At 45.9% G+C, this 27,311-nt stretch overlaps 1 protein-coding gene and 1 long non-coding RNA gene across 2 annotated transcripts in view; one reads left to right on the top strand and one right to left on the bottom strand.

The window, feature by feature from the left end:
• LOC135907290 (uncharacterized) overlaps window positions 1-13,557 on the top strand; it is a 125,961-nt gene extending 112,404 nt beyond the window's left edge. The window contains exon 3 of the long non-coding RNA XR_010565958.1: window positions 13,422-13,557. This is a non-coding gene — a long non-coding RNA (uncharacterized lncRNA). The remainder of the gene's footprint in view (window positions 1-13,421) is intronic.
• The window catches only part of LOC135907289 (uncharacterized), a 44,378-nt gene continuing 17,177 nt past the window's right edge, over window positions 111-27,311 (bottom strand). The window contains exons 2-5 of the mRNA XM_065438978.2: window positions 18,718-18,869; window positions 11,202-11,269; window positions 10,677-10,763; window positions 111-292 (exon numbers count right to left, since the gene is read on the bottom strand). Coding sequence (XP_065295050.1) covers window positions 168-292; window positions 10,677-10,763; window positions 11,202-11,269; window positions 18,718-18,869 — 432 coding nt within the window. The 3' untranslated portion in view covers window positions 111-167. The remainder of the gene's footprint in view (window positions 293-10,676; window positions 10,764-11,201; window positions 11,270-18,717; window positions 18,870-27,311) is intronic.

Here is a 27,311-nt window from a genome sequence, read left to right as displayed (position 1 = left end):
CTGATTCATGTCCTACAAAAATTCCGCAGATTGCTTGTGGAGTGCGATTCTCAGTAGAAGTGCATGACTAGGTCCCAAGTACTTAGGCGAAGAACACAGAACGCACACAATGAACATGAGACGCCAAGCAGCCGCACAAATAAAGTGCCGGCAGAAGTTAGCCTTTATTACTCCACCTCACACAAATCATTGTTGTACGTCGGAAATCTAACGGGGCAATTCTGCTTGTATTTGTTACGGCAGTGTCCGGGAATCGAATCAATGACAGCGGGCTTCACCCACAGCATACATTCTGGAAGGAGGGAGACAAAAAGAGTGTTAGCTTTAGGAGACATGTTGCGAAACATGGAAAGAAACATATATCTGGGCATGTCGAAAATGTTATCAAAGATATGGTAAACGAGAGAATTAGGCGCTGACCTTGTAAAACGTTTTACACCGGTGGCATATTTGTTTAAATGATTGAGGTAGTCAGTAGAAAGGCATACGTAGACATTAAACTAGTTACTTTTTACGCAAAGAGAACGCGACAGCCCGTCATGAGCAATCAAGGGAAGAGGTATGTGTGTTCTTTAGCATTTTATTGTCTCCTATTTGGAGAGATTACTTAGCAGACAGTCATTATTCCACGCATATTACCACTGTTAGCTATTTGCTGTTCTGGAAAACATTACGAACTATTCGTACGACGGCCTTTACAGTAGACGTCTCATTGCTTTAAAATATTGAAAAACAAAATCTGGTGTTTTACGTGCCACAATCACAATCTCATTACGAAATACGCCGCACTGTGGGAGCTCCAGAGTAATTTTTACCACAGTGGGTTCTTTGACGTGCACCCAATGCACGCTGCAAAGGCGTTCTTGCGATTCACCCCCATTGTAATATGCCCGCCGCAACCGGGATTCACTGCTGCAGTGCTTAGCAGTGCAGTGCCATACCCGCTACGCCACCACAGCAGGTCTTTAATATTTAAATTAGCCTACTCTGTATAACTATCTCTCTTATTGGTACCTTGAATCATAGAGAGATGCTTGCCGCTGTAGCAAAATCAATACACGGAATATCGTTTAAATCATAACTACAATACGTACACTGTAAAAAATAAGCTGTTAAATTAAGAAATTTTCTTTGGACGCTCTATGACAAAAACCTGTTAAAAGAAAAAAAATGGCCATTTTCTGTTCTTCTTAATCTCTAGGCTATAAATCGACTCCAAACTGACATGTAACCGTTTTAAATTGTTGTAACTGCGTAAGAAATGTAACATAAGGTATAAGAGTTTTTTGGCTTTACATACACTCGGTTTTTGACATATACCACGCAGGACGCGCTGTTTGCGGTGCTGCTTTGATGCCCCGTGCCCTAATCAAGATGGCTGCTCTTCGAGTCAACGCAAGTCGGCACTGCTCCGTTCCTGCTTCGAAAATCGTAAGAGGTGAGTGTTTTTTTTTCATGTACATTACAAACAGAACCCACCGTATTTTTTTGCGCAATATTTTCCGCGTGTTCATGACAGAGAACAGGGCTACTATGTAGCCCGCAAAGAAAACTGAGGTCGGCTGTGACAAAACATAGCAACTATTATTTTGTTAGCGTACGTTGCGCTTTGTGAGGTAACGGCGGATTTGGGTATTAAATTTAGCTTTACTTATTAGTGGGCTTGACAAATGTGTTATTGTATATTCTTGCCTTTCCGGAATGTCTTGTTTTTGCTGTGACTGCGAGAAAAATAAAGCATACAGGAGCTCTCAACAAAGCTCACTAAGCGACGTTAGCGCTTAGCTACGATCAAATGTTTAGTTTATTGGAGTGAATGGAAAGTGCGACTTTTTTTCTGTTGTGTGATATTTTATTTGTTTTGATGCTGGCATATGAACCCGCCTAATATGAGGGCACAATGGTGTCCAGTATTGATTTTGTTGTTTCATTAGCTGCGGTTCGAGTGCTTTAGTGCGTTACCATCGGAAAATGATTTTGCCTCACCACTGACTAGGTCGCTTCATTTTGAAAATAGTTAGCGGGAACACTAGTCTGCGTGGCTTCGTGTACTGTCTCCGCATTTTAAAGGCACAGCGCGGAAGGTGCTAGTATCCGAGCCGCGAAGATATGCTGTCATCACGCTCGTGGCCACGAAGAATTGCTCGCATGCTGTCTGCTAGCCTCGCTTCCTGACTCTAACAAAGAATAATGAACTGTGTTCATTATTATGATAATGAAGCTGTTATAGCACCTGGAGGAAAAGCGATGCCGCTTGATTTCTGAACCTAGTGCGCATAAACAGCTCTATTATTGTACCTGTTTTTCTATTTATCTGTCCCGTGATATTTTGATGTAAAATCAAACAAAAATTTATTTTCTTCTACAATGTCCTAAATTACAAATTGTTTCTTACAGCCACTGAGAGAAAAAGTGTTGACCATGTTTAACAGGAGCGCAAGAAAACTGAATAAAGAATAAAAACGGTGTGACCTTTGTCTTTTTGCGCTGCAGTTTAACATTTTCAGCTTTGAGCACAGAGCCTAATTTTCGTTTTTAGACCAGCTGCGTATTTACGTCATATCTGCTATCTTATCATGATTATGTGACGCCCTATACTAATACTCAAACATGAGAGTTCTCATGAAAATGGAGGCAAGAAGTGATAAACAGTGGTCGAACAAGGAATATCGGCTAGAGTCCACGTTTCTACAAAGGAAATTTTCTTTGTGAGGGCGGCAGCTGCCCTCACGACGAGAAATGCCCTTTCAAAGCGTTGGCTTCAGCGACAAACCTGGTTCGCTCGTTATTCATCACAATATAAAATTGTCTTTACACTTCACACTTCTGTGCAGTAGAAGCGAAAAAAAGTGGAATAACACAAAATTAAAAGAGAAAACAGAATTTCTTAAGTGCCTGAAATCGGACAATTGTTAATGGTACATTTTCTGTAAAGTAAAGCTGAAATTATCATTAAAATAACAGAAAACATTTGAACAGAAATCAGAACCTTTCCGGTAACACAAAACAGACAACTGTCTTTAAACACAAAATTTCTTTTAATGTAAAACAGAAAGAACTTGTTAAATAATAGAAAAAGGAAAAATAGAGAACAGACCTGTACAGAAACTTTCTGGCAAGGTAGCTGCCACAATAATTCTGTTTGTTTAAGGAAAACATTTCTTTTTTACAGTGTAGCTGTAGGGGTAAGACAACAACATACACACAAGCAAAGACGAGGAAGTGCTCCTAAGGATTCCTCCTCTGAGCTCATATTAGGTTGTGTCCGCATTACCCCTGGTGGCGCTGTATTCTAATTAGGTTATTCCAACAACCCCAGCACAAGCCTTATCTGATCTTGGCTATTTTAAAACATTTCAAATGCATGTTCGATATGAATACATTGATAAGCTCCCAAAAAATTGAACACGTAGATTAGGTATGAATTTTTTTTATTTTTTAGACTTGTCTAAGGTTTTTTAGAGAGTTATTTATTGTGCATAATAATAAGATTACAAATGGGGTTTATACAATCATACAGAGGCTCTGCGAAGAATGCTTTTCGTTCTAAGTCGAACAACGTAGACAGTTGCGGTGCCTTGCCCATTTTCCTGATTGCATGGTTGTTGTGCCACTCCGACTTTGCGCACGCGGTTCTACGCAGCTGTGGCAACGCTGCACAGCTACGTGTCTTATCAGAGGCTGCCGGTATATAAGCGGCGGGCCCCAGACACAACATGGCGTCAGAACGGAGACAGTGTTCGTTTTCGGCGTATCTTGGGGGCGTTAGTCTTAGCCCTCGACGGACAGTGACTTGCACGATGGCCACTCCCTCGTCCGCACCTGCCCGTCCGACTATCGCATTGGCAATTCCACCGCCGGGTATCTTCAACTTCAACCTGACGTCGGAATGGCCTGAATGGATTCAGCAGCTCGACTACTACTAATAGGCCACAGGCCTGAACGAAAGGACCGGAGTCCAAGTCCGTATGTTGGTGTATACCATGGACAGACAAGCCAGAAAACTTTCCAAACGTTCAGTTTCTCGTAAGAATAAAAGAGGTACGAGAATATATGCGAATAGTTCTCTGCTGACTTCGTCGCAAAAAAGAACGTGTTGTACGAAAGCGCTTGTTTCCAAACTAGGCAACAGAAGCCAGATGAGACCGTTTGTAACCGCCCTACCTGCCCTGGCAGACCGCTGCGATTTAGCTGCATACCGCACCAGCTGGTGCAGGACAATTTCGTTGAGGGGCTCGCAGATGCCGTGCTGGTGGAGTCGCTCCAGATGCATTCGATTCTTATTCTACAAAAAGCATCGGCGAAGGGTCGAATGAAGGAAACTGTTTAGCAATAACAGTGGGAATTACATTCCACCATGGTGACGTCAGAGGAAGTCCTTTCTGCAGCTCAATGGACGACGCCTAGGGCTTCGACCTGTAGCGGCAGCAACGTTCGTGAACCTCCGAGTCACCTGGTGCAGAAAAATGAACAGAATTGCAGCAGTGCCATTCTTGTGGACGTTCGTAGGATTCCAGGTTCAAGTGTCCTACTCGGGCAATGCAGTGTAACAGTTGTAAAGTGAAAGGAAACTTCACTGCGCTTTGCTGTAACAGCACCAAAAGCCACGAAATAGGAATTCCGTCACTTAAGTCAGAGCAAGTTATTCTGCTGGAATGACCAGTGGTTCAAAGGCTAGATGTGTAACGACTAATGGGGTATCGTGTGATGGCTGAGATTGTTTACAGAGCTGAAGTCCTTGTTTTCCCGCCCAATTTCCGTGGAGTTCTTTCGTGGTTGCAGCCGCAAACCGAAAAAAAAAAGAAAATAGAGAATTATGTGGGAAGAATTAGCTTTCGGCTGCTGTACATATAATTGTGAAAAGAAATGTGCGATCAATTTATGAAAAACAGTTTTTAAAAATTATGTTAACTGGGGCCCTATAACGTAAAACTATTCCGTTTCTATTCCAAATTATTTCTATAACGTTTCTATTCCAATCTCCTGACGTCGAAAATGCGTAACCGCCGACGCAAGTATCGGGCGGTCGCCTGCAGGGTTGTCTGAATGGACCAATCAAACGCTTTCATCGTTCATAGGAAGTCACTTTTGTTTGCTTGAAAAACGAATAACATTGCCTACACCGAGCGGCTTGTCTTTTCTAATTGGCTGTCAAGAGGCAAGGAGCACGGTCAAGTGTAGAGGGATTCGATGGCGCCGAGTCACTGGACTGAAAATAGATAACCGGATAAAGAGGGTGGTGCCGGCCTCGGGGATTCATCCGCTTCCATTACTTAGCTTGCGGTGGCTGGTCAAAAATTGCGGCGGCATGCAATAGAAGCTTAAGAATTACGCTAAAACGAATCCTCAGCAAAGAATGGTTGGCTGAACGAGGTCGTAAACGTGCCGAAAGTGCTCGAAAACTTTACACGGCCACGCAAAAAGTTTGATTATACGCAAATAAACCCATGCTCTCCGGCAAGTGCGAGTAGCCAGTGCGTGAGCGATCGACGGCAGCCATCTTTTATTCCTTTCGGAACGGGGCAGTCAGTGGCTATTCAGAAGAAAATCCAGTGTTGTTCGGCATATTGGTGCATCTTTAACGCGTACGCGTCACTTTGACGCGGTGTGTTTGTGTGGCTTTGTGGCGTCACGTGACAGGCAGGTGAAGTGGGTGCAGCCCGACAACTTTTTACGAATAACCGAGGGCTAATGGCGAAAAGGCGTCGAATCAGAAATAAATCTTTTTTTTTTGTTGGTGCATAATCATGCATAATCATTGTGTGTACATCATATCAGATGGGGAGTTATCGTGGTTTTGGTGACATCGCGTGACAGAGATGTGAAGTGGGTGTGGTCCAAAAAAAGTTTTTGACCAATCGTGAAGGGCTGATTGCAGAATTGCAATAGAAAAGTTTGGAATAGTTTTACGTTATAGCGCCCCTGGTGTGAGTATTCCACTAACTTGAGCTGCTAACCGCCCAAATTTAGAGGAATAGAGCTTTGAGTAATGTCCCAAGTCCCGACTTGACCTAGTCATGGTAGCCAAATGTCCCCACTTTTTGTCTGCTTCAACAGACAACCAAGAATACACGTGTTACAACTGCCGACAGCCAAAACCAGAATAGTTGTCATATCCAAAGCAGCGCTACTGGCATAGGAGTCCCCTATTATGTCACAACAGGCAGCACGACGCAGACACCAGGTTGTCGTATTGAGTAAGAACCAATATACCAGATTTGCTTATTTTGATAGTTGACCGCTCGGCATCAAGTTTTGTTTTGTTGCATTGTAATTAACAGAAGAACGGTTTTATTTTTGTCGCAGTTACTGTTCTGCTATAGGCGTGAAAGGAATCTTGAACCATCCCCAGAGCTTGGTAAAAAGAAAGCACAGCCCGTGGGCAGAATACGCTGCAGAGAATATTTCAGCGTACTTCTGCTGCAATCGAAATTATTTTGCTTTAATTGAAAGAGGACATCATCGATCATCTAGGCAGACAAAGCAAAAGCGAAATCCTGGCCATGAACATAAAAAGAGCCGTTCACAACGCCTCTCACGAGGCTGTGTTGAGGAACCTCCAAGACAAGCACTGCGGCGAAAGAACATACCGCTACTTACAAAACTTCCTGACCAGCAGAACAGCGACAGTGGCTCTGGGCAGCCCCAAATCGGACAAGTTTCTTATGGTGAGCAAAGAAACTCTGCAGGGCTCTGTTCTCTCGCCTCTGCTTTTTTAACATAGCCATGCTGAAACTACCAAATATATTGGACGGCAACAGGGTGTAAGACGCACCCTCTATGCCGTTGACATCCCCGTCTGGACAGCAGGCGGTATATCCAGGAAATAAACAGGATGCAGTGCAAGTAATGGACCTTACAAAAAACTACCTTAAGGCTCGCGCCCTCGCATACTCATACTATGGTGTACTGGAATAGGACAGTGTATCATCCCTAGCGCGAAATTGAAACGTGTTCTGCAAAATGTTCGACATTTATAAACTAAAAAGTTCTCAAAACACAATTGACATTAATATGATTTAAAAATTACTGCAAACCTCTAGGATATATTAATAACGCCGTCTAGGTTGCGCTTTTCCAATGACAGATCATGGAATGTAGCTTTTTCAGTTCGATAACCACGCATATGTTTTTATTATTTCGAAACCCACGAAGATGAGAAGTCCAGAACGAGCACCTGCCCTATGCCTGATAGGTTGCATGGGATTCCTTTCAAGTTGCAACAGGCAGAAAAGCGGCCATGAAATTTCACTGAAGGGCAAAAAATACTGCTCTGTGACGAATGCACCCGCCATCGTTCGGATAATTCGCTCCGAAAAAGGGTGCCGAAGGGCAAACAAACCAGCCAATGTTCTCAATGTGACCTATCAGAAGCAGCTCGGAGCTGTTCTGCAGGAACTTCAACACATACACACACACACGCACACGCACACACACACACACACACACACACACACACACACACACACACACACACACACACACACACACACACACACACACACACACACACACACACACGCACGCGCGCAATACATTCCCAAACCGAACGCTTGCTGTGCACATAATGTGCCAACGCGGCAGGAAAAACCACAACAAGCCATCAACGAACTCCGCACGTGCAATCACGTGCAATATGACCTGCAGCACTGGTGCCCATGGTCGAAGAGGCTTCAAGACTGTACGGTTGCGCAGACACAGGGTAAGCTCCAGACCTAAACACAGCTTCAATTAGTAATATTTATTGAACCATTATTTCGCATGTAAGAGCCGCCGCGCAGTCCTGGAGCCCCTTCGACAACGAACAAGGGTGATGCAAGTCATATTGCACGCGACTGTACGTGCATGACCTCTGCGACAATCATATATGCTGATCCCGATGGCCCTGCCCTCCACCATTATTTTTCTTTTTGCCAGCAATGACTCCTGGCTGCAGTGACGGCGTTGCAGTAGACCAGTGTGCTCTAGCACATCGGGCCGTCATTGCGAAAAGAGGCACATTTTCGCCGCCGGACAATACACTGCCATGTTCCACTACACCATACTCATACTGAAATCGAGAACAACGGGAGGACTGCCCCATCAGTTGAAATTCCAGAACCATTAAAAAATTTAAATTATGGAGTTTTACGTGCCAAAACCAATTTCTGATTATGAGGCACGATGTAGTGGAGGACTCCGGAAATTTAGACCACCTGGGGTTCTTTAACCTGCGCCTAAATCTAAGTACACGGGTGTTTTCGCATTTCGCCCCCATCGAAATACGGCTGCCGTGGCCGGGATTCGATCGCGCGACCTTGTGCTCAGCAGCTCCCAGAACCATACTCTGTCTTAATAGAGTGCAAAACCCTCTAGCATAGTCGCTCAGAATCTTCGGCCTACATGTACACAAAGACGAATACAGCACCGTCATCTTACGCGAACTGCAAGAAACCTTCACGCAAGTAGCACATTTCACACGACAGGTAGCAAACGGAAGATACATCTTGAAAGAACAAGATCCAGTGAGAATAATCGAAATCGTCATGATCAGCAGAAACATTTAGAGCACCCCTTACCTAGGCCTAACGAATGCCGCAAAAAAATAAACAGAACAGCCTCATTCGGAAGGCCTTCAAGATTTTCATGGGGATCTCGGAACGCTTCTCCACGCAACGTCTACTCCGCTTAAGTCTCCACAACACCTGGGAGGAGCTAGTCGAAGCATACTAAGTTGACCAACTCGAACACCTCAAGTTTACTGAAACATGAAGGACAGCACTCAGAAGTTTAAAATATAAAGAAACTGTACAATTGTGCGAGAATAAAAGGATAATCCCAAAGACAGTTCGGCAGTAAATCTTTGTAGCATTCATTCCATAAAATATGCCTCCGACCCACCATGAAGGAAGAAGAAAGGCAGAATAGAGATTGCCCGAAAAACCTATGGCCGTAATCTGGACACACGATACACTAGTACAGCGAAATATACAGCAACTCCGGCCTATGTGTCAGTGTCATCGATAGCACAGGTAAGGGAAAACGGCTGCCAGCATCATAACAACAGAAATAGATACGGCAAAAGAAACAACAATAGCATTGGCCATCTCAACCTGTGGGCAGGGAGCAATAATACTCACAGATTCACAAGCAGCTTGCCGGAGTTTGCAGAAAGGGGACTCTCCAGACAAGCTCTACTTACGGTCGAAGAAACGGCAAAGAAGCACCGACCAGATATATACCCTGTCTGGACTCCGGGGCACGAGTTACTGCTGGGGAATAAACCTGCCGACGCCTCTGCCCGAGCTCACATTCCACGTTTTTTTTTTTGTTACAGGATGAGCCAAGGAGAATGCATGAAGTCCCGAAAAAATGCAGCGATATTCTGCAACACTACACGTTAGACAGGCGAACTTACCCGCCACCTCACCCGTGCCTAGGTAGAAAAGAGGCAGTAACCCTCAGAAAATTGCAAACTAACAGCTATGACCCCGGTATCCTACTGCACCGCATCTAGCCTACTCAGTACTTCTACTTCTGTACGTAATCTGACTCTCTAGACGCCTTATGTCATATGGTATGGGGATGTGTAAAAAAGCATGGTAACGTAAACACACAAACACTAACCGAATAGCAGTGGGCGGCAAAGTTATCAGACCAGCACTCGAAGAGACAGCGCAGCCTGATGGAACGGGCACGGGAGATCGCCCTTTCCACCCCGGCTACCTAGAATGAGGCGGCGGACTGCCGGAGGCGCAGAACGCGCTTGCTCAAAGTAAAAGTTCATTCTCTCTCTCTTTCAAGATATCCATATATACAATATGAACACGTGGAGTTCCAATATAAAAACCCCTACTCTTAATGTACACAGGGCAAGTCCCATATTGTGACTTGAACGTACGGAGCGAGCTCGCATACAAAAACCCGAAGTCTTAATTTGTCATGTTATCGCATGTCCCATATAATGTATGGTAACGTACGACGTTTTATGTGGTACCTCCATAGATTCATACCATCCTATGGGACCAGCCCAGTATGTTAGATGGAAACATATGCCTTTACGCGACCCTCGTATGCTCATGTGGAAATATACGGGCCGTGCCACATATGATGTACTTGAACATATGGCATTTTATGTGGGACCCCCATACACGCATATGAATTATTGGATATAGTGCGTGTGGGTGTTTGTGTAGGGTTGTTATGTCCCTAAATGAGAATCGTCGTCTAGCGGGGTTTTCCTTTCGTTGATGCTGAGTATCCGGTCCGTTTAGGTCAAAAACGACATGTCAGTTATCAGCGTGACAGCATTTTTCAAAGGCAAGTACAACGCACACAGAATGTGAAAGAAAGTAAGTCCAATGAGGGCATGATGAAAGTTGCTTGGGAAAAATATAAACGCGAAAGGCTATAAGGCTTATGTCAAATGTACGGCTGAAGAGCCATGAGCAGTTAATACAACAGTGGTCAGAACCCATCATGTGTCTGGGCAAACGTCTAAATACTTAGTTGACAACTGGCTTTGTGACGTTTAATATGTTGCCACTTTATTGCTACATGGGGGCATAATGGTCTGCAGCAGTCATGAGAGTTGACTTGAAAAAAAAAAATACCACAGCCTAAAGGTTCAAGTGCAGCATTGGAAATGAGGAGAAAGGACAAAACCATCGAAATCTCTTTCTAGCAATATATCTTACGTTCCTGGCCTTGGAAGGGCATCTTTAGAACAAAGCAGGTATTGTAGTCGGTGTAAACGCAGATGGCAGTGTAGGGGCGTGTTCGGTCTGAAATATAGAAGAAAGCAGGTTAGTTATAAAGAGCAAATGGCAATCAGTTCTACGATAAAACAGCAACCGCTGAACTATGCTGCTCACAAGAATAGTTCTCTCTTTCAGGAAAGAATTTGTCACCAAGCTGTCGAACCAGAGATGATTTTTTTAAAATAGATGGTGTGCAGAGACACCATATTTCAATAAAGCCCATTGTGATCCTTTCATTCTTAACTGAAAATATAGTTTAAAAACAGCACTAGCGCAAAGAAAATAGACGTCGCTAATTCGCGTGTTAGCCCCCTTTTCGCGCGCTATTCTTCAGTAGATGGTGAACTTAAGTCAAGTCTCCCGAAAACACTGCGTACTCTATAGCAACACGTATTTTCAAATTTTACTGAGCAAGTGTAGCGTTGACGAAAAGCAATATGAAACACAAATTATAGCACCTACCGTTCTCCACGAAGAAGGTGGCCGCGTCAGGTGAGTTTCCCTCCTCTACATCATACCTAATGTTTCCCCTGAAAGAAATGCGTTATTCGTAACTGCAAACTTTTATTCGAGCCCTTCTTTATGAGATAAGAGATAAACATCAGTGGCCAGGCAAATTTCAATGACAATGTAAACGCTCGTTCGTGTAGTACATGGTGAGAGCACCCAGCCAGGAGCGACCGCAAGAATACTTCTGCATGCTAACGGATGGTTTTTCTACAGCTTTAAGGTGTGAATGTGCACAACAGTGAAGCATGATTTAGCGCTGTGCAAGCACGCTTCCTAAAATTGTCATTCAAGATTGTATTTCTCAGTTTCTTGTTGCTTGCCACGGCTACAAAAAGACTACCTGTTACAGGCTGTTAGAAGGGCTTCATAAGTTTGTCTGAAAAATCTTCGTGTCGTTTTGTAACCAGAAATAAAGCCTATAGGAAAAAATGCGAAGGAATATAATCATTTTGTGATCGCATATAGTACATAATCCCATTCTACTAATTACCTGCTTTCGGTTTTGGAGGGCCACATTTAATATGGGCGCATCACTCCGGCAGAGCAACGGTTCCCTCCCTAGCAAAATCATCAATACGTTGTTCCATCTGGCTTTCAAGCTATTGGAAATTTCGTACTAATCAGACAAGGAAATTAAATATAAGGTGTTCTTAGAAAGATTTATGGGAGCCGTATCAGGGCGTCTTCCCACAGTAAGAACGAATCTTGTGCTGCACATGAATGAGACATGTTAACAAAAGAACGTATCAGACCTTGTGCTGCAGAAACAAGCGTAAACGATGGTGTTCTATGAGCAACCTGGCAACGCTCTAAAGAACCCCAAAACAACATGGGAATTATTGATTAACACTATCGATTAGTTCTACGTGTCTGCCGTTTTTACTGCTATTGGGCACATGAAATAAACGGAAGATGAAATGTATCCTGCAAAATATCTAAGATATCTTACTCACTTAAAATTATTGAACCAAATTTGGTTTGTATTCACTTCCTCGGCAACGAGCTTTTTACCCGGCAGCGAGCCAATTTTGCTGCTAAGTAGAGTATGCAGTGTTGCCTTATGCTACATGGGATAGATAGTTAAAGCCTACATTTTTTTACTAGGATGGTGGCAGCTGCTGCAAAGCGATATAATTTATGTGAATATCATTTATCATATTAGCGATGATTCACTCTTCGCCGACCCACGCCTTCGGTATCGCTACATTAAGTATAGCAAATTTCTTGGACCTCTGCGATTGCCCTGTCCGCTTGAGTCTGGAAAAAGGTTGCTTCATTTTCCTCGTTTGCACACAGCAGCAGCAAACTTTCTTAACACTATGAAACTCGATTTAGCACGTAATCATCCATCCCGGGTCTCAAATAGGCAGAAAACATAACTGGCCTTCAAGTTGGGAAATAGGATATCATTTGCAATTCGGTCTAAAACCTTTCCTTGGAGCTATAGTTTACCTATATTAGGCCTTCTTATTCTCAAATAATTCCGACCAAAAACCATATATTCCGACCATATATGTATATATATATATACATCAATATATATATATATATATATATATATATATATATATATATATATATATATATATATATATATATATATATATATAACTTGGGTATATCGTACCCGACAGTGAGACCCAAAAGCATATGTAGGTCGCCGCCATCTTGTTCACACAGAATTCACGCTGCAGTGATGTAGTTACACAAAAGTAACACCGCTACTCGCTGCTCAGCTATTTGCCCCAACAGTTTCATATACTGTAGTTTGAAACTTCCCTATTGAACTCAATACCACTAAGCAACGACTCCATCTATTTTTTCTTTTCGTTTCTCGTGCTGCCATGCACGTAGTATTGTCTGCCAGCAGTACTTTAAGTTCAAGGCTAGAATTAGTATCTAGAGACAGGATTCCAAGTTATTTTTCAAACGTCCCATGTTACATTCAGCAAATTATCCTTGTTTCTTGCGGCTCCATACTTGTGTGCTTAATCACCAGCACACACACACAAGCACTTGGGTTTGTGTCGCAAGCAACGAGATCTCAAGCACTGCATTTTCGTTCTGTTTAAAACCTTTTCAGCTTTTCAAGCCTTTTAATGGTTTTCGTCGTAGTATTAGATTAGTTTTTGTATAGCTTTGGTAATTCCTTCTTCTGTTTCTTTCTTCCAGCTTTCCTTTGAAGCGCAAGCCGGATGAGTGCCCTGATCGGTGACAGCTGTCGCTAGCCTGTTCGTTTTGTCTTTGCGTATGAGCATGTAATTATGTTTCCAAGCCAAATATTATGGCTCATAATAAAGATCCCAACCATGCGGCATTGAGCGGGAGCGTCTATATATTCAATTTTCAATTCAATTCAATTTTCAATTCAATTCAATTTTTATTTTTCCAGAAATAATAGGTCCTGGAAAGGGTCAAGAGCTAAAAGCTGTCTCGACAGCTTGACTAGGCCCATGACCCCCTCTACAAGGCAGTATTGATGTACAGCAACAGATAGTGTCCATGACATCAAGAAATGCGAAGAACAATGTATTATACAGTAGCAAATGGATAATTAATTAACAAATCTACAGCATATGATTTCAAAATGTGTGTAATAACTTTATAGTTGTGAACATATGACAATACAAACAAAAAGAAGTTTAAAACACCAGAGTATAAAGAAAATAGAATACATACATGTTCATGTGAAACAGTACTTGCAAAACAAAAGGCAAACATACATAGCCATTCATTCTTTAGATACAAAATACATTCTCAGTCCTTTTACGCCGTAACTGATCACACATTTATGCTCATTTAGAATAAATGGAAGATTATGCTGTAATGACTGAAGTTTATAATTATTTCGAAATTTTGGTCGAAACCAAACGTCATCATTACGTGTGGATAATGTAATATGTCTTTTTCTTAGCGATGCTAGATTCATTAGAAAATCTTTGGAAGCTGCAGTGGAAAAGTAAAAGGAGCGGAGCAAGCGATACGGATACATATATTCCGCCCTAATTATATTGTAGCTTATAAAAGCACTTCGCGTGGGAGACTGGTGATCAAGGTTTGCAATATGTCGCACGATCCTCTTTTGAAGTGCACATATCTTTGCAACGTTTGTCGTTGTCGTTTGCCGTTGTCGTTGCCTTTGTCGTTGTAGCCCATACAAGACCACAGTAGTTAATATATGAAGCAAACAGTGCATGATAAATTTGGATGTTAGCCTGTGTTGGAAGAAGATGTCGGCAACGAGATAAGATTCCTGTCACTGCGGCTAGTTTACTACAAACATCTTCTATGTGTTTATCCCAACTTAAGTTTATATATATATATATATATATATATATATATATATATATATATATATATATATATATATATATATATATATATATATATATATATATATATATATAACGCACTTCTCCCCTACCTGGGTCACTGGGTGGTCGAACGGCTAGCGCATCGAGCTGCTGTGCTGAGAAACAGGGTTCTGAACCACGCATCGGACCACCTTGCCTTACTGAGTATGTGGCAAAGTGTGCACATGCGCCGCTCTTCAACGAACCTCTTTCACGACGACGTGAGTCACTGTAGGTGCGGGACTGGGATGGGTACTATAATTCGAACGAGCTATTTGATGCCGGCTCGGAGCATTGTGTATGTGCCACTCGGTTATTGCTGGCCTGTAATGAACTTCTTTGCTCAAAGCTTGAGTCACTGGATCTGTAGCAGTACGTGTGTGCTGCTGTTCAACGAACGCCTTCGATGCCAGCTTGGGTGAAAGGCGACTGAGAATGTGCCTCTCTCCATTGACAAACAAGGCTCCCCAAATTTCTCCGATGCTTAGCGGAGTCGAATTCCCGTCAGAAGTGTTCCTGAAAGGCTGCAACCCGATGCATTAGTAGGGTACTAAATAATACACGCCCCTAATGACCGTTATGCATTTGTGGACACATAAAAAAAAAATTCTGTGGCAGTTATTCTTAACTCGCCCCATTACATAAATATTTATGCCGTAGACGGTTTGTACTGAATTAAACATATATATTAATTTGCATTCTTTACCTCTACTTAGACTCGTCACGGAGCCTTATGTATTTGCATAATTTTATTTCCATTACATTACGTTTCTCTTTCTTATAATATGTTATTATTATATTCGTTTGTTGCATTTTCTTTATTTTTTTGCAGCCCCACAGCCTAGTAATGTCCCCAGAGGCTTTTAGGAGGATCAATAAAATTAAAGAAGAATGCGCCAAAATGACATCTGACATTTCTCTTTGTATTACCTGGAGGTTGAGTTGGTCGCTCACTGTATACTAGGTCAATCGTGGCCTGGTGACTAGAGTTCTCGCTGTTGACCACAAGGAGCGCCTGGGGTTGTGGCAACAGCCGCGTTGCACGCAAAGAATCAGAGTGCCGAATATAAAATTAGTTGCACAATTAGGTCGCGCACAACTTACGACTATTAGACAACAATATTTTACCATATTCCTGCTCCTGCCTATTGCAGGAGAAATGAATTTGGCAGCTGCTATCAACAATTACTGCTGGCTAACGTGAGGCGATTTCAAATAAATCCCCGGGCGTTATTTTTTCTCTAAGCAGCCATTAGGAGAGAGAAAGAGAAAGCTCTTCATTGAAAATGCAGAGTGATTCGCCAGGGTATTTCCGTTTCCATGCTACTCTGCAGGGAATGGGACAAAGGAGAAGAAAGACCCTAGAGGAAGGTGGGCAAAACAACCATTGAGTTACGGCAAGAGACCACTGGTCAGCTGCTTTGCGCTTTCCTTGTCATCTTTTTCCTATCGCAGCGTAGAAGGCTAGAGCGCACAAGCTCATACCGCCTTCTCTTCGTTTTCTCTAAATAAATTGGTTTCCTATTACTAACCATGTGCACTTCTTCCTATTAAGCGCAACTAAAATATTAGTGCTGCGCTGCAGTGACCACAGGATGGTAAGAACTCGAATTCGCCTGGACCTGAGGAGGGAACGGAAGAAACTCGTCCATAAGAAGTCGACCAATGAGTTAGCGGTAAGAGGGAAAATAGAGGAATTCCAGATGAAGCTACAGAACAGCTATTCGGCTTTAAATCAGGAAGAGGACCTTAGTTTTCAAGCAATGAATGACAATCTTGCGGGCATCATTAAAGAGTGTGCAATGGAAGTTGGTGGTAATTCCGTTAGGCAGGATACCAGCAAACTATCGCAGGAGACGAAAGATCTGATCAAGAAACGCCAATGTATGAAAGCATCGAACCCTAAAGCTAGAATAGAACTGGCAGAACTTTCGAAGTTAATCAACAAGCGTAAGACAGCTGACGTAATGAAGTATAATATGGATAAAATTGAACATGCTCTAAGGAACGGAGGAAGCCTAAAAGCAGTGAAGAAGAAATTAGGAATTCGCAAGAATCAGATGTATGCGTTAAGAGACAAAGCCGGCAATATCATTGCTAATATGGATGAGACAGTTCAAGTGGCTGAGGAGTTCTATAGAGATTTATACAGTACCAGTGGCACCCACGACGATAATGGAAGAGAAAATAGTCTAGAGGAATTCGAAATGCTAAAGGTAACGCCGGAAGAAGTAAAGAAACCCTTGGGAGCTATGCAAAGGGGGAAGGCAGCTGGTGAGGATCGGATAACAGCAGATTTGTTGAAGGATGGTGGTGGGAACACTGCCCTAGAAAGATTGGCCGCCCTATATACACAATACCTCATGACCTCGAACGTACCGGAATCTTGGAAGAACGCTAACATAATCCTAATCCATAAGCAAGTGGACGCCAAAGACTTGAAAAGTTATAGACCGATCAGCTTACTGTGCGTTGCCTACAAACTATTTACTAAGATAATCGGCAATAGAATCAGGAACATCTTAGACTTCTGTCAAGCAAAGGACCAGGCAGGATTCCGTAAAGGCTGTTCAACAATAGATCATATTCACACTATCAATCAGGTGATAGAGAAATGTGCGGAATATAACCAACCCTTATATATCGCTTTCATTGATTACGAGAAAGCGTTTGATTCTGTCGAAACCTCAGCAGTCATGGAGGCATTACGGAATCAGGGTGTAGACGAGCCGTATGTAAAAATACTGAAAGATATCTATAGCGGCTCCACAGCCACCGTAGTCCTCCATAAAGCAAGCAACAAAATCCCAATAAAGAAAGGCGTCAGGCAGGGAGATACGATATCTCCATTGCTATTCACAGCGTGTTTACAGGAGGTATTCAGAGTCCTGGATTGGGAAGAATTGGGGATAAAAGTTAATGGAGAATACCTTAGCAACTTGCAATTCGCTGATGATATTGCCTTGTTTAGTAACTCAGGGGACCAATTGCAATGCATGGTCAGTGACCTAGAGAGGCAAAGCAGAAGAGTGGGTCTAAAAATTATTCTGCAGAAAACTAAAGTACTGCTTAACAGTCTCGGAGGAGAACAACAATTTACAATAGGCAGCGAGGCACTGGAAGTCGTAAGGGAATACATCTACTTAGGGCAGGTAGTGACGGCGAATCCGGATCTTGAGGCGGAAATAATCAGAAGAATAAGAATGGGCTGGGGTGCGTTTGGCAGGCATTCCCAGATCATGAACAGTAGGTTGCCATTATCCCTCAAGAGAAAAGTATATAATAGCTGTGTTTTACCAGTACTCACCTACGGGGCAGAAACCTGGAGGCTTACGAAAAGGGTTCTACTTAAATTGAGGACGACGCAACGAGCTATGGAAAGAAGAATGATAGGTGTAACGTTAAGGGATAAGAAAAGAGCAGATTGGATGAGGGAACAAACGCGAGGTAATGACATCTTAGTTGAAATCAAGAAAAAGAAATGGGCATGGGCAGGACATGTAATGAGGAGGGAAGATAACCGATGGTCATTAAAGGTTACGGACTGGATCCCAAGGGAAGGGAAGCGTAGCAGGGGGCAGCGGAAAGATGGGTGTGCGGATGAGATTAAGAAGTTTGCAGGCACGGCATAGCCACAATTAGTACATGACCGGGGTTGTTGGAGAAGTATGGGAGAGGCCTTTGCCTGCAGTGGGCGTAACCAGGCTGATGATAATGATGATGATGATGAAAATCTTAGTTCTTCCGTTACTCAGTTCACTGCATCGTCAACCCATTACGATAGCAATTATCTCCTCTCTCGATCATGACGAATTGCCCTACTGGCACAGAAGTTTTGTATCATATGAATTGCTACCAAAGGCAATATATACATGTTAATATAGAATCATGGATGGAGTATATAAACCTTTCTTGTAGGAGGAACTTGCCAATTAGCGCGTCATATTGCGTTGTTCGTTAGTCGAATGGACGATTGACAATCTGCCAGTCACCTTTGCTACTTGACATGCAACACCTTTTAAAATACAGCTCTGAACTAGTACACTGAGCTTCTGCTTTGCATAGGCTGCCGGCTTTTGAAGACTGGCCGTAAAAGATTACGATGAGGGACTCACGTGACTGAATAGCCGTCGCTTTTCAGGTCCCAAACGTAGGTGGCCTTCTTCGCTCCAGGATCGAAGTAGGTACGAGTGGTAGTCGCGCACTTCAATGCAGTTTCGTTAGTGGATGCGTACACGATCACTGCTCGTGGAAAGTGGGCCATCATCTGAGGTTGAACAAACAAGTAAAGACAGGAAAGATGGTTTTTTTTAGATAGAACATGAATCCACAACAGTTATTGGATCAAGTATTTCAAGCCAACTTTCACGTGAGAGCGTTTAAGTTGGATGTACAGAAGCGCCCACCATATGATTTCCGGATTCTTACATTAGCCCCGATCGATTAGACAACGACGTCAAAGTCAGCGTTCACAAGAGGGCAAAAATGGGAACCAAAGAAATCACGCAGATCTTTGTAGAACGAATTGAGCATAAGGCACAATGACACCGTAAGAAATAACTCTGGCCCAACCAGTTAAACGATGCCTGCGATTAGCGAAATATACTTATTAATGTGGTTTTACGGGCCGAAGCCATGATCTCATTATGAGCCACCCTGTAGTGGAGGGCTCCGCATTATCATAACCACCTGAAACTCTTTAACAAGTCCCAGATGCGCGAAACATGAATGTTTTTGCATTTCTTCGCTGTCTCAATGCGGCCACAATGGCCGGTACTCGATCCCGTGACCTCGTGGTTAGCAGCGCGACACACTGCGATTAGCATTGAAGCAATGTAGGGGCACACCGTATTGCTGAAGAAACGTGCATTTAGAATCTCTAGCGGTCATTATGAGATTTCTTTTGCTTCGACAGTATACGACATAATCTGTCTTCGGGATCGGGACACTTTGTCATGGCTGTCACTCGCCAGGATCGGCTATGACCATGACGGGATGACGATGGTTCCTTGACTACGACCCACAGATGGCGATGGAATCAAGCCGATGGAAAGTCAGTATGACGACGACATGACGATAATGAAATGACTTTTTAGAAATGATGACGATGTCATGAAGACAGCGCAAAAACGAGACCATGATGACAATGGGATGACGTTACTGAAATTATGACGATGTCAACACGGCAGCGTAACAAGGACGCCATGGCGAGAATGGGATGAGGACGACTGTGTCAGGACGACGATTATGAGAACGGTGGCATGACGAGAGTCGTATGATAAATTTAGAATGAAACGACTGTGGCGGCATAACGATGGTGGTGTGTTAACAAATGCACGGCAACTGTATGACCGCAATGGCATGATGATGACGGCACCATGTGAGTAGGCTGACTAATCTGGAATAGAACGCTAAAACGACAGAAGGACGACACCTTCACGATCACAGGGACGTACCTATTTTCCTAACTATTAAAAAAGGCCTGACGAAGGTGTAACAAAAACGGCATGATGAGTCGGATCGCAAAGCTGGAATGAGGAAAATTGAACGAACACGACGGTATCAGACTGTGGTGCGACAACGAATGTGTGACGAGTGTATTGTGGCAGCGGCGTGGTGACGTTAGGATGCAAAAGTCGGATGACAAGGCTAGAATGAAGGCGATGTAACAACTATGATGGCATTCTGGCCACCACCACACGCCACAAGCTGTTTGGCAACTTGGACCACTGGGGTGGTGTAGAAGTCGGAACGACGACGGCATGTCTATAGTCATATCGCAAACCTGTAATGCCGACTATGGAACGGACAACGTGCCCATATGCATTGGAGGTCAATCAAGTAGACAACTTGAGCCACTGGGTCGGCCTAAGAGGGTAAACAGACAGACAGACAGACAGACAGACAGACAGACAGACAGACAGACAGACAGACAGACAGACAGACAGACAGACAGACAGACAGACAGACGGACGGACGGACGGACGGACGGACGGACGGACAGACAGACAGACAGAGAGACAGACAGACAGACAGACAGACAGACAGACAGACAGACAGACAGACAGACAGACAGACAGACAGACGGACGGACGGACGGACAGACAGACAGACAGACAGACAGACAGACAGACAGACAGACAGACAGACAGACAGACAGACAGACAGACAGACAGACAGACAGACAGACGGACGGACGGACGGACGGACGGACAGACAGACAGACAGACAGACAGACAGACAGACAGACAGACTCAAAACGGCCGAAGTGGGCAAAGGATCCGAACTTTATTAATTCTATTATGGCAAAGAAGTCCGACACGGCTGTGGACGACACGAAGGACGTGGACAAGAAGACGCAACAGCGTAGGCTTAGCCGGCACAAAATCAGGAACAGCGTCTAGCCCGAGCCCCACTTCAGTAGCGCTGGCGATCTGGCTGCGGAACTCGGCACGGCGCACTTCTTCTTCCTTACAACTTCCCCCCTCGCTGAAGACGGAGCCGCACAGGAGGCCTAAGGCGTGGTGAGGCCGAAGGGCTCGTGATACGGCTTGAGCCGATCTACGTGCACAATTTCCCGGCCTCGGCGGCGCAGGTCCGTAGGGGGCGTCAGAGGTTCGATAGCGTAGTTCACAGGGGAAGTTTGGCGTAGAACCCGGTAAGGTCCATGGTATCGGGATACGAACTTGGAGGAGACACCTTGTGTCGAAGTAGGAGGCACCCACAACCAAACAAGATCTTCAGGCGAAAACTGGTGGTGGGGGCGCCCGTCGTCATGACGAAATTTCTGTAGCGCTTGTTCTTGCGTTGTAAGGGAGCGAGCTAGTTGCCGACATTCTTCTGCATACCGGGCGGCTTCGGAAGCCGGTGTACCCTCTGATAAGTCGGGACGGTAAGGGAGAATAGTATCGATGGGAAAGGATGGTTCGCGGCCATATAGAAGAAAGAAGGGAGAAAAGCCCGTCGTTGACTGGGGTGCCGTGTTGTAGGCGTACGTGACATAGGGAAGGATGAGGTCCCAGTTGGTGTGGTTGGAGGCGACATACATTGAAAGCATGTCGCCAAGAGTTCGGTTAAAGCGCTCTGTCAATCCGTTTGTTTGCAGGTGATATGCACTGGTACAGCGATGAATGATGCGGCATTCAGCGAGAAGTTCCTGAATGACGTCGGCGAGAAAGACGCGACCTCGGTCACTCAGGAGTTCGCGGGGAGCGCCGTGACGTAGAACGAAGTGGTGGAGCAGGAAGGAAGCAACGTCACGAGCCGTCGCGGCTGGTAGAGCGGCCGTTTCTGCATACCTCGTGAGGTGGTCTACAGCTACAATGACCCAGCGATTGCCAGCAGCTGTGTATGGCAGAGGCCCGTAGAGGTCTATCCCAACCCGGTCAAAGGGCCGCGAAGGGCATGGCAAAGGTTGCATTGGTCCAGAAGGGCGGCAAGGATCAGGCTTGCGGCGTTGACATTCTGTGCAAGAGCGAATGTACTTGTGCACAAATGTGTACATACCACGCCAATAAAACCTATGACGTAGTCTGGTGTAGGTCTTGAAGAGACCAGCGTGGGCGCACTGAGGGTCGGCGTGGAACGCGGCGCATACAGCAGCGCGGAGCTGCCGAGGTATTACAAGCAGCCATTTGCGGCCGTCGGAACTGTAGTTACGGCGATAGACAATTCCGTCGCGGATGGTGAAGTGCGAAGCTTGTCGGCGTAACGCTCGGGATGGTGGGCGTGCAGGTGAATTAGAGATGTAATCTATCAAAGACGAAATCCAGGAGTCCTTGCGCTGCTCCAAAGCCATGTCGACAGAAGCGAATGGGAGAAGTGGGTCGTCTAGGACAGACACACTGACAATGTCGGCGTGGACAGGCGAGCGCGAAAGAGCATCGGCATCGGCGTGCTTCTTGCCTGAGCGGTAGACAACCCGGATATCATACTCTTGGAGCCTCAGTGCCCACCGGGCAAGGCGGCCGCAGGGACCCTTGAGAGACGACAACCAGCAAAGTGCGTGGTGATCGGTGACGACATCGAAGGACCGGCCGTACAGGTACGGGCGAAATTTTGTGATGGACCAGATGATCGCGAGACATTCTTTTTCCGTGACGGAATAGTTCGCTTCAGCTTTCGTCAGAGTACGGCTTGCGTAAGCAACAATATATTCTTGGCAGCCGGGCTTTCGCTGGGCGAGCACAGCGCCAAGACCAACACCGCTAGCATCCGTATGGATTTCCGTGGGAGCAGTTGGATCGAAATGGCGCAGTATCGGTGGTGTTGTGAGCAGGCGACGTAGCGTCGCGAAGGCATCATCGCAAGTCGGGGACCACGCGGAAAGAGTGGGGTCTCCCCGAAGAAGCTCTGTCAGAGGTGCCATAATCGAAGCGAAATTTCGAATAAAGCGGCGGAAGTACGAGCAGAGGCCAATGAAACTGCGCAAGTCTTTTAGAGACGTCGGCTTCGGGAATTCTTTAACAGCATGGAGCTTAGCGGCATCATGGAGAACGCCGTCCTTCGACACGACATGTCCGAGAATGGTCAGCTTGCGTGCCCCAAAGTGACATTTTTTCAGATTTAGTTGGAGGCCAGCGTCACTGAGACAGCGTAAAACCTGCTCCAAGCGGTGAAGGTGAGTAGGAAAATCTGGTGCGAACACTACTACAACATCCAAATAACACAAGCACGTGTTCCATGAGTCCTCGAAGAATAGTGTCCATCATCCGCTCAAAAGTCGCCGGCGCGTTGCAAAGTCCGAATGGCATCACAGGAAATTCATATAAGCCATCTGGTGTGATGAAAGCAGTTTTAGGCTTATCTTCTGCAGCCATAGGCACCTGCCAATAACCAGAGCGTAGATCGAGGGAGGAAAAGAACTCTGCACCTTGTAAGCTGTCGAGGGCGTCGTCGATCCGCGGCAATGGATAAACATCCTTTCGGGTTATTTTGTTTAGGCGACGGTAATCCACGCAAAACCGGATCGAGCCATCCTTCTTTTTAACTAAAACAACTGGCGATGCCCATGGGCTGTCGGACGGTTCAATGACACCACGCTTTAGCATGTCACCTACTTGCTCATCATTGACGCGTCGTTCTGTCGACGAGACGCGGTAGGATCGCTGCCGTAGCGGTGAGTGAGAACCGGTGTCAATACGGTGACATACAGTCGTCGTTCGGCCCAGAGAAGTGCTATGGCTGTCAAAAGCAGGGCGAAATTGCTCGAGGAGACGGAGAAGGTCATGGCGTTGCATGGGGCTTAAGGCGTTGTCGATGACGTGGCTGAAAACGTCTTCAGGCGATGTGGCAGGTACGGGACTACAGTAGAGGGTGTTGACCCCTGACGACCCAACAGGAAGTTCCGACGTGGTAATGGTGTCGTAAGGCTCCACAGAGCCGAGAGACTCCCCGCGAAGCAACGCAATCGGGAATGGGAAGTGGTTGTGTATAGGAAGGTGAGTAGCACCAGCTTGAAGGCTAAGTAACGCAGTTGGGAGTGGTGAGAGGTGGCGGTGAACGAAAGCAGTGGAAGGCGTGAAGAGTACGGTAGAGTCGGAGGCAACGGAACAGGATACAGGTGCCAGAACGGATGCGTGCGGAGGTATATGGATGTCGTCAGTGAGGGACAACTTGGTGCAGGAAAGCGAAACGTCATCAGATATGGCATTGCCAAGCGAAGAGAAGGCGACTTCCGCACGGGAGCAATCAATAACAGCTTGGTGACGGGAGAGAAAGTCCCAACCTAAAATAATATCGTGGGAACAGTGGGGAAGAACGACGAACTCGACTGTGTAGAGCACTCCTTGAATTTCGAGTCTGGCGGTGCACGCAGCCACCGGCTGGACGTGCTGTGCTGTGGCCGTGCGGAGTAAAGGACCGAAGAAAGGCGTCGTGACTTTTCGTATTGAGCGGCATAGTTTTTCGGCAATTACAGATATGGCGGCACCGATGTCAATGAGGGCAAGCACAGAGACTCCTTCAACAGCGACATCAATAACGTTGGGCGGCGAAAGAAGAGGGCTTGAGCGTTGTGACGATGACGCAGTTCTTGCCTCGGGAACTGCGCCACTTAGTTTTCCGTGTCAGAGGTAGAGGGACGTCGACGCATCGGGGAGAGCGAGCGACGACGAGGAGAAGGAGAACGGCGGTCAGAAACTGGGCGAAGGCTTGGGCGGGGAAGGGGTAAATCGCGGTCTGGTGCGTAAGACGATGGATGGTCGTACGCGGCTGTGCGTAGGTCATCACGTGGATGAAGTGGATGGCGGCGGCACAGACGTGCGACGTGCCCGGGAATACCACACGAATAGCAGATGGGCCGATTGTCCGGTGTGCGCCAGGGATTATTCACTCGATGGGCTGGAGGTCGTGGCGGCGTGGGCGTAAAAACAGGGCGAGGCATCGGAGGCGAAGCCCGGAAGGTCGGTGGTTGTGGTCGTGGTCGTGCGACGGCGTCGGCGTAAGTCAAAGGGGCGGTGAGTTGAGGCGCCCGTTCCAGAGGAAGGACCTCGGACACTTGTTCTTCTATAACGTGTCGTAGGGTTGGGCTAAGGGACGAACTTGACTCTGGTGGGTTGGAGATCAGGGAGAGCTGGCGAGCAACTTCCTCCCGAACGAAAGCCTTGATTTGCCAGAGGAGGGTGGCATCTGGAAAAGGAGAGGTCAAGCCGGACAACGATTCCTGATGGGGAACAGGACGGCGAGTGAGGAGGCGTTGACGGCGGAGCTCGTCATAGCTTTGGCACAGTTCAATAACTTGTGCAACAGTAGATGGGCTCTTTGAAATGAGCATCTGAAACGCGTCCTCGTCGATACCCTTCATGATATGCTTGATTTTATTGCCCTCAGTCATGGATGCATCGACGCGTTTACAGAGATCGAGGACATCTTCGATGTAGCTGGTAAAGTTCTCACCAGGCTGCTGAGAGCGCGACTGCAGACGCTGTTCGGCACGAAGCTTTTGCACAGCAGGGCGGCCGAAGACCTCGCTGAACTTTGTCTTGAACACCGTCCAGCTTGGAACTTCGCTTTCGTGGTTCCGAAACCACAAGTGGGCAATTCCGGTGAGGTAGAAAGGGACGGTGGTCGATTTCGTGATGTCATCCCATTTGTTGTTCCGACTGACGCGTTCGTATGATGAGAGCCAGTCATCAACGTCATGGTCATCAGTGCCGCTAAAGATAGGAGGGTCCCGCTGGCGGAACGTGCCGGGGCGTACGGTAGACTGGGGAGCAGATGGTGGTAAACTCGTGGCGCTTTCGGTGGTCATGATGGCAGGGAGAGTCCGGCTGCGCAATTCCAGGATTGCAGGAGACCCAGCAAACCTCCACCAATTATGGCAAAGAAGTCCGACACGGCTGTGGACGACACGAAGGACGTGGACAAGAAGACGCAACAGCGTAGGCTTAGCCGGTACAAAATCAGGAACAGCGTCTAGCCCGAGCCCCACTTCAGTAGCGCTGGCGATCTGGCTGCGGAACTCGGCACGGCGCACTTCTTCTTCCTTACACTATACAGTTTTAGAGTAAAAAGTGGGTCCAAACCTGGCTAACGCACTTAGCGGTGTCCGCTCGGGCTTTCCTATGCGATATTGGCTATTTTTGTATCCAAAACTCTTAGTTTATCACATGAGTGGTTTTGTTTATCTGTTATATTATTTGTAATGATTTAACATTTTGTTACGCGTCAGCCTCAAAAACCAATGCCTACGCATCGCAAATATTTTACAAGAATAGAAAGTTCCAGCTCGCCGGCTATTATTTTCAAATAGATTACATTCCCAAAATGAATATGGCTGCCCATGCGCTTTCTGCGTTTTTCTGGTGACTGGTCCGAAAGCGCATGTCATGGAGCTGACACATGGCTTACGAAATTATTTATATAGATGCTATATTAAGTGCATTCTAGCGAGGTTCTTGAGGCTCCGCCCAAGTATGCGAAGTTCTCACCTCTGACAGTCTTATCATTGTTGGAGTACACGGATCGCCTGCAGCTCGTTTTTAACCTTGTTAAACGTGTACGTCTTTGTCTCGTACATTTCATTGAGTACCTGACTGAACATTGCGGATGCACACGTGCTCACAAGAACAGGGACCTCGTCCTGTCACTTGTGCGATAGGGTCAGAATCCAAGACCATGTGTCATTTAGTTTCAAGTCACGGAGACGACGGTTGCTATTGCTACCACTTCAGTATCAGTGTTGGTAACGCATAACTGTTTCGCATTCATTTCCTTGCGATATAAATTGTATGGACACTCCAGGCGCATTCATGTCATCGTCGTCGGTGTGAAAAAATAGCGCCCAATGCCAGAGCATTGTCGCCGCGGGCCGTATGCTGTATATGCGAGTGAAGGTGCGCAAAGGTGATGCCAGGACGGTGGCTCAATTTCGCACGCGCAGAGGAAGAAAGTAGGGAGGAAGTGTGCCGTCTTCCGTCACGCGCATGACAACGGGGAAGGCGGAGGGAGCGCGGGGGGATGTTGTTCTACTCCGGTGGCCGCTGAGTATGCTGCGGCCGCCCGGGTCCTATTCTGAACGCGATTTGCGATGAGTACAGAATCTAGGTGCACCGATGGCCGATGACTAAAAGCTTCGTGTGCGCTCTGTTCTCGCCCCAGGGTTCACATTGCAGCAAGAAGCAGCATAAAGGTCAATTCGATCGCTGCTGCCGTGGCGCTTTCTCTTTCCAGCGCTTTGACAGCCAGTGTGCGTGGTCATCGAGTAATG

Source organism: Dermacentor albipictus, chromosome 7 (genome assembly GCF_038994185.2).
Source record: "Dermacentor albipictus isolate Rhodes 1998 colony chromosome 7, USDA_Dalb.pri_finalv2, whole genome shotgun sequence".
Taxonomy (NCBI): Eukaryota; Metazoa; Arthropoda; class Arachnida; order Ixodida; family Ixodidae; genus Dermacentor; species Dermacentor albipictus.
Note: the sequence above shows the minus strand (reverse complement) of the source record. Positions and strands in the feature narration are given on the sequence as shown.